Genomic DNA, 8,386 nt, shown 5'->3' on the forward strand with positions numbered 1-8,386 from the left:
CACCGCACATTTTGAGGGAAAAAAAAGACGTTTAAGTGCGCCTTATAGTCGTGAAAATACGGTAAAAAAAATTATGCATCAGCTGTTCATACATTTACATTAAACAGTTGCCATTTCTAATCGGTCCAAAAAGAAAAAAAAAAAGAGAAAATTAATCAAAATCTACAATTTAAGATGGGGGAAATTATAAAAATGACATAAAGATTAATGAATAACTAGGAAAGGATGTAGGGGGGAAAAGCATAGAAGGCCAAGAAACCATCTGTTAAGAGCACAGGGTCTCTTTTCCATATTTTTAGTTTAGGAATACTGTTTTAAAAAATGCGTTTTCTAAAGTGAAACTTAGGGACAAATTGGCTCTGCAAAAGTGCAATACTGTAAATAAGTGTACTTTCAAAACACTAACCATCATCCATATGCATGTCCTATATAAGGATATTCAATTCTGGTCTTGTGTAGATAATTAGTTTTAAAAAAAAACAGCACAACATGATATCATACACTTGGCCGATATAATTATCTTACAGTTTAAAAAGTTCTTTATTACAATTGGCAATAAATTGTAGGAATGACCCAGATTCAATGCAAAAGACTTCACCATAAACAATAAGTACACAGAAGCATATTGTAAGATTTATGGAGATGATTTCAACAAGTCAGTACATTTTTTGGAGAATATAATCTGTCAGATGAGGCCAAGACTATTGTCCCACACAAGTAGCAAAGAAAACTATTGATTGGTTCCAGATAAAATACAGTGAAACTGGAAGAATGACTCAGTTAGTCAGCTGACTTGCATCCAAATTAACTGTCATAGCTGTCACATAACATTTAGTTAACACCTGTGGTGTTTCTAAATTTGCAGCTTCATACTGCCAAAATAAGGCTACTGCTGCTACTGTCTGTCATTACAACTGTTTTATATGAAAGGATAGACCCTTTCAAAGGTTTAAAAAACAACAAATTTGTTTTTTTTTGTTTTTTTTTCATTTTTGATTATTTGAATGTAGTCGGGTAAAATAGTTCAAATTAATGGAAATATTTGAAGATCAGAGCGCATAGAAAGGGCCCTTGAACTCTCAAAATCTAAAGAGAGTTTGTGTGGACGAAAGGTCAGAATGTCACATAAGCAAGTAACTGTTGCTCACCTCTTATTCCCTGCACCATTTCACTTCATTAAACATAACTTCCTTCATGGACTAATATATATACTTTGATTGTGGTTTGCATTTGCATAATTGATAGCATCTGGCTGACTTTTTGACAATGACCCATTCAAAAATATTCAAGCTAACAAAGAAACTGTGATGTTATTTTAAGAAATAAAACTCTAAAATGTTCATCTTGTAACCCTTTTTTTATGGGCAAGCCAAAGGATCTGTTCCGTCAGAGCGTTCTCCCTCGTCTCCAACGCGCCGACAAGAAACACCGGTTGTCCTCTTCCTGCTCACAGCTTCGCCCTCTGGACGAGGACAACACTCTCAGTCACGAGGGCAAACACAGGTAAGTTCAGGCCCATTGTGCATGTGTCTGTTAACAGCATAGAAATGCCTGTGGTTATAGGGTATACCCTGACTTTCTCTTTTGAATCTGCACGTCTGGCTAATAAGTAACAAGTCTCTCATAAAAGTTGGGAGACTTTGTAAGCTGAAGATAGCTATTCATAGAAAATCTGAAAAGCCTCCATATGAAGAGTGGTTTGGTTTGTAAAACATTAACTGGTACTTCAACAAAGAGATAAAACACTCATAAAAACATTTTCATAAGTAGCTCACTAAATTTACTATCGTGTATCAAGTGTGTTTCTGTTGCTCACACTAAAGTTCAGGCTCAGATTAAAGACACTGAAGTGGTTGAATTCATCATTCCCATTCAAACTAGGGTTTAAACTCATATATAAGAGCAGCTTAGGGAAAATTGAAAGAAAAAGACAAAGCAGCAAAAACAGACATCTACTTAAAACAGGAATCTTTATTGAATCTTTAAAGTTATTGGACAATTTTTCTGAATGATAGGATGGAACCCCTTTACTATAAAAAATGTCCAAACCAATGGGTCACATTAGATAAATGAAAACATTTTTAAGTTCTTTAAACTGAAAAAGCTTCTGTGAAAAATTTGTTGTGGTCCTGATGAAAGAATGTCCACTTTTGACTTTGGATGCTATTTTTTTTGTCCAGTTCTCAACCCTTTTCACAAAAACCTATTGTGACATAAGCATCAAGCCTTTAATATAAATCATCTTCATCATACAAACATTAGATAAAAGTAATTTCTATATGAAATAACAAAGAATTGAGCAAGGACCTGTTTTGAATGATCCATCATTAGGAAAGAAGACCGAAAATAATGTTTGAAGTTTCTAAAGAAAAAGCTCTATCAAGGAGAGTGATTCAGCTAAACTCAGTACATATAGCTCAAAATAATTTTCTAAAATTTTAAATTGATTATTTGCTAAGTTGCTAGTTAATTATTTACAGCACTGCTTTAGCAAAAGCAGCCAATGGAAAACAGCTTCTGGAAACTTGCTCCACAATCGTTATAGACATTGAAACATCAACAACACACATTCTCTTAGCTGTTAGATGTTGTTTAATTGTTTTAATGCTGTTCTATTTTTGCTTAAAAGCTGAAGTTTCAAAGTCCAATTTTAAAAAATATATATGAGTCTCAGGAAGTTTGAATTGTAGGTGTCAAAGTCAGATGTTTAACACCAGCAGTGACAGCAAAAGACCAATATGGCTGCCTTGCATGCATATTTTGCGACTGTCACTCCCGTCTGAAAAATTACGTTTGATGAAATCTGTAGACAGAGTACATCTTAGTAAAGATGATACTGTAGTGTTTGTTAGAAAAGCATTCTAAAGAATCTATAATTAATATTTGCTTAAAGAGGACTTACAGGCTTATCTAATGATACTGCCACCTATGTCCAAAACACAGAACTGCAGCACTGCTATCCTTGGACTTGAAGCATGTGCTTGTACTTGAAAAATTTGTTGTTGTTTTTTTACTTTTTCGCAACATGGAGATGCCAGTGGTGTCTGGTATCTACAAAATACATCTTGAATATAACGCTTCGATTGTTTACTAGGTCAGACCCATTCAACATGGACATTCTTCGACGTCACAGACACCAAACAGCGTCGGAAATTCTGAACCAAAGATAAATTCAGGAAAATAGGCTACAGGCGTTTAGATGCATCAGCGCTGAACAACTGAGGAGTCTGTCTGCTCATCATACAGTGTTTTAGTCATAAAGGGTAGAGAAAAAAAAGGCTATTGTAAAGATATACTTCAGTAAAAAATTACACAACGTCTCTTTAAGGTAATAGTATTTATCTTGGTCAGTGAAGAAAGCAAATGGCAAGTCCTAGTGTTTTTTTTTTACTTGGGACTATTTTATAAGAATTTTGGGATCAGTTTCATTCTCAGATTAAAGCATCAACTAGAATTAGAGAAATTCAAATTAGAGAACCATGGAACAGACCATATTAAAGGTTTGAGAGAAACAATGGCTCACTGGAATCATAATATAAGGAATGACTCCAGAGTTTTGCACATCCCTGAATTGACCTCTGATATTTGAGAAGGCAACTGCATGTGATGTTTTCTTTTCACCTCATAAAACTCTTAATAGTCCTTCTTTGACATACTATCCAGCAAGAAGGTTTCTTTAAATACAACTTTTGTCACTCAGAAATACTTTGAATTGAATTGCAGCAAAAGGAACCAAAAGAAGCAAGCAAGATAATCTAAGAGATAATCTTGAATTTCTTCCTTATAGAGTTTAAAGAATATATTTTCACAGTTTACTTTTTTCATCACATTCTTTTGCTTTCAATAGTAAATGGAATTCCATTCCTAGAGCGAAAGGTTGAGGAAATCCTAAATAGAAAATCCTGTCCTTTTAAAGAGACAATGACTAACCTAAGTCAGAATGTAGACTGTCATACCCGGTACAGATTTCACTAGGGGATTTGTATTATAACACCAATTCAGTATGAGTGTAAAGTAAATTCAACACGTAATCCAATAATACCATACTTCCATTAAATCAAAACACTGGTTCTTTGGGATGAACTCTATGAAATCTTGTAACCACATCCTGTATTTAGTAATAAGCCTTGAGTAATGGAGGAATAAATGGTTCAACACAAGATGTAGCTAGATACCCAAGGAGCTTAAATGAGTCATTGTTTGTTTGAGTAAATGCCATTCAGTACAAACATTAGGAGCTGCAGAATAAAGCCATTCAACAATATTAATAACACTAACAAAACATGTTATCAAAAGAGCCTTTTTAGGATCTTAAACGATTAATATGATAGTTTTTAAATTACAAACTACATGGGATAAAAATAAACTTTAAGTAAAGCCCCAAATTATTCCAATTCAAGGTAGATATAAATTTTAGAGTAATCTATATACTTGTCAAACATTTTTAATTAACACTTTTAATTAATATTTAGCTTTTGGAGTAGCACAGCCAGAGTCCTTAAAAGTTTAGGGTGAGAAAGTCTTCCAAGCTTTGGTCAAAATGTACTGGTGATCAGCAAAAAGCTGGTCAGCAGTTGTAAGATGAGTTTGATTGTTGTAATGTAAATAAAGATTTTTTATTCTGATTATTTAAGACTATATACGATTTTTGACATGCAATGTTTTTTACTAGAATGTAGTCTAGGTTTGGATAACTTTTATTTAGTCAAACAGTGTTGGCAGAGACGATGTACAAATCTTCAGAGTGTAGTGAAAATGTATTAGTGCTGCAGTGGACTAATGGGATCCAAAGCATGAAGGAGTGTGTGTATTTGAGGAAGTTTGGAGAGCTATGGAAGAGTGATGGTTGCCGTGAGTGTTTGAAAGTGTTTGGAGTAAGATCTTTAAATCAATAGTCTACAATATGATAAAGAGCCACTGGAGCTGTCCAAGAAAAGGGCTGATGTGATGCATAGAGGGAGCTCTGGATGGGTTTAGCTGCAATTTATGAAATGCTTCATAAGGTAAACCATATAAAGGGATATTACAGTTATCAAGACAAGATGTGACATATTAACTATGACAGTCAGTGCCGTTAGTAAAGAGTGATAGCTAGAAATCATTGATGCTATGGTTAGTGAAAGTAAGCAGACTGAGTTATTTTATTTTATTTGTGCACTAGACTGTTGACTTGTTTGGAGGACCAACTGTGCCATATATAAAAATATTTATAGAAATTAATAAATGCTCAATAAATAAATAAGCATTCAATTAATTGCCCCCAAAAATACAATAAACAAATAAAAGTAGGTAGAAATTTAATAATACAGTGAGACATAAATGTATATATCTCTTTTAATTAGCTTCTTTATTTATTCGCTTTTGTAATAAGTACCTTATTTATTTATTGTCTGTTATAATCTTCAACTTTATTTATTTATTACTTATTTTTTTAAGTATTTATTTATGTGTATGATATAATATTTTTCTGTTTTATTCTTCCTTTGTATTTTTTACCCCTTTTAAACTTTATTTATTTATGCCTGTCGTTTTTTACATTTCTGTATGCATTTCTACATCATTATGCAAATGGGGAGGGGTGTGTCTTAGAGGGTCAACTTCTGCCCATTGGTTCATCAGCGTTTTACTGCATATGTTGAATCTACAGGAGGAGAGGAGAGTCTGAAGTCGAGTCTGAAGTCAGTGGCCATTTCTCAATTCAGTAGAACGCCAGTATGGATTCCTTGCAAATTATGTTCTTGAGAAAAACCCAGGAAAGTCTGGACTCTGGGAGAACGGGAGCACGCAGTATAAATCTGGGCCAATTGGAACAGAAGCGTAGTGATGATGTCGCCACATCCTCGGCTCATCTGAAGCTGTTTTTCTCCTCCTGTTATTAATAGAAAATAATAAATCAGGACTTTTTTCATTTAGTGGGGGAATAATAATTAACACAGTCAGATAAACACAAATCAAATGAACATTTTGCCAAATAAAACAAAAAATCAGCATCATAGCCAGTGGTACTTCACACGCGGGCTGAGGTTAGCCCTGGCTGCCATTAGCCTCGGAGCTCCGCTGGTTGCTGCAGTCCTCTCAACTTCGGAACATTTTTTTTTTTTTATTACGCATAAAATTGGTAAATGGGCCATATTGTGACGCTTAAAAGTCTAATGTTTCTGCCTCAAATGATCTTAAAATGTAATTTTATTGAACAACAGCAACAGAAAAGTGAAATTTTAACTCAATACTCTGACCTCTGTGAGTTATTCCGTAAAAGTAAAAAAAAACCAACAAAAAAAGTGAGTTAAGAAGATGAGCTGCCAACCAATGAGCAGATGTTGACTCTCTAAGACACAGCCCTTCTCATTTGCATAATGAGGCAGAAATAAATAGTGTTTAAAATAAAGGGGGTAAAAAAATACAAAGGAAGAATAAAACAGACAAAAATATTATATCATACACATAAATAAATGCTAAAAAAAAAGTAATAAATAAATAAAGTTGAAGATAAGTACGAATAAGAACGGTAATTATCACAAAGGCGAATAAACAAAGAAACTAATTAAAAAGAGATATATACATTTATGTCTCACTGTATAATTTAATTTCTACCTACATTTATTCGTTTATTGTATTTTGGGGGGCAATTAATTGTATGCTTATTTATTTATTAAGCATTTATTTTTTGTATTTCTTTTTAAATATGGCAGAGTTGGTCCTCCATAGCCTTGAAGTCAGCAGGCAACAATTAACTTAACTGGACCTCAAGTAAAGTAAAAAAAAAAAGCAATGCTTTTTAAAAAAAAGTATGCTATGCAAGTCATTTGCTCTAATATTTGATATGTTGGTAGGCAGGTAAAACAAAAGATTTAGGAAAATAAATTGGTGGACTGTGCGTCCAAGTATTTCAGTATATACATATGTAAATTTTTATGTATAAATACTGATATCAAGTGCTTTAAAAGCTTCTGAGCTGTTTTTTTTGTTTGTTTTTTTTTGGACCCTGAAACATTGTGTGTCTGTGCTGTGTGCTGATAAAAGTAGGTCAGAGTTAAGCTTGGGGCAGATTAAAACATCTCGCAAAGCTGCCTACCTACAACCTAACAGGAAGGCAAGGTAGTCCTGCTGACTGCGGCCAGGTGATGTGTCGGTATCCCAGGAATGCCTGACACAGGCTGCTGCCGTGTTTCAGCACAGGAGGAGACAGGAGGTGGAGAGAGGAAGGAGCGCTTGGCAGAACTTGTGGGAACTCGCCAAGGCAGGAAGGATAGTATCGGGGGTGCAGGGAGGGACCAGGGTAGGGTAAAAGACAGAAAATTATTTCGAACCACGGCAGTATGAACTTATGAAGTAGTTTGATTGGTGTTGTTGTCGTCAGTGTGGAGTAAAACATGCCCGGGAGGAGAGAGCTGTGAGGCGCTCCTACAGGTAGGAACAGCCGCTATGGTCCCACTTCATGACGCGCTTATTTTTTATATTTGATCTGGTACTTAGATAGGCTGAGGGACATATAGCTACACGAACCAAACTGTTTGAATTTGCTGTTGCTATGTAGAAAAAATACAACAAAATGTGGTATGCCTGCATGCTTCCTGTATCTTCCCAGGTTTTTCCAATAAATAGCTCACCTGTTGCGCAATTCCACTGGCAGGCTTTTATTTTGTAAATGCATTTGAAGCATTAGAGACGGCTGTTTTACAGAGCTACACTAGTGGGTTATTATAGGTGTTGCAATATGTGTTGTCATGTTAAATTTCCTAGTGGCCCCTCAGCAGCACATTTACAGGTGTGTGAGAGATGGTTGTTCTCCTGGGGCCAACTCCCCTAAAAACAGGATGTGGAGTTGTTACTCCATAAAAAACAGTAAAACTTCTATGTGGACTTTGGATATCTTCTTCTTGTTGGATTTATTGTCGGTTGGCAACAAACATTTAGTAGCATTACCGCCACTTACTGGTATAGAGTGTGGTTCGTGATGGACTATTTACTAATAAACATATATATATAATTTCGAATGAAAAAAAAGGAAAACAAAAACAATCCAAAAAAAACCTGACATACTTATGCATAACTTTGTATTCTACCCGTCTATATCATACACACATTCACCTTCACTATAATCAAATTCTATAACATAATTTAGTTTCTTTAAAAATCGAATAATTTTTTGTATATGTTTACTCCCCAAATTCTTCCTCAAAATATCTACTAAGTTATTCTTTTCCTTAATACATTCAAACTCTCTCCTCATATATCTTCCCTCACTTTTATATTTATGACATTCCAGTATAACATGTTCTATTGTTTCATATTTTCCACAGTAATCACATTTGCCAGTAGTATGCTTTTGAATTTTGAAAAGTCTATAATTAAGTCCTGTTTACCCAAATCTTAATCTTATTAT

General features: G+C 34.4%; 1 protein-coding gene across 1 annotated transcript in view; it reads left to right on the top strand.

Moving 5' to 3' along the window:
- The window catches only part of LOC107101801 (breast cancer anti-estrogen resistance protein 3 homolog), a 38,587-nt gene that overhangs the window by 6,951 nt on the left and 23,250 nt on the right, over window positions 1-8,386 (top strand). The window contains exon 6 of the mRNA XM_015400858.1: window positions 1,370-1,503. Coding sequence (XP_015256344.1) covers window positions 1,370-1,503 — 134 coding nt within the window. The remainder of the gene's footprint in view (window positions 1-1,369; window positions 1,504-8,386) is intronic.

Source organism: Cyprinodon variegatus, unplaced genomic scaffold (genome assembly GCF_000732505.1).
Source record: "Cyprinodon variegatus isolate N-32 unplaced genomic scaffold, C_variegatus-1.0 Scaffold1155, whole genome shotgun sequence".
NCBI classification, from domain to species: domain Eukaryota; kingdom Metazoa; phylum Chordata; class Actinopteri; order Cyprinodontiformes; family Cyprinodontidae; genus Cyprinodon; species Cyprinodon variegatus.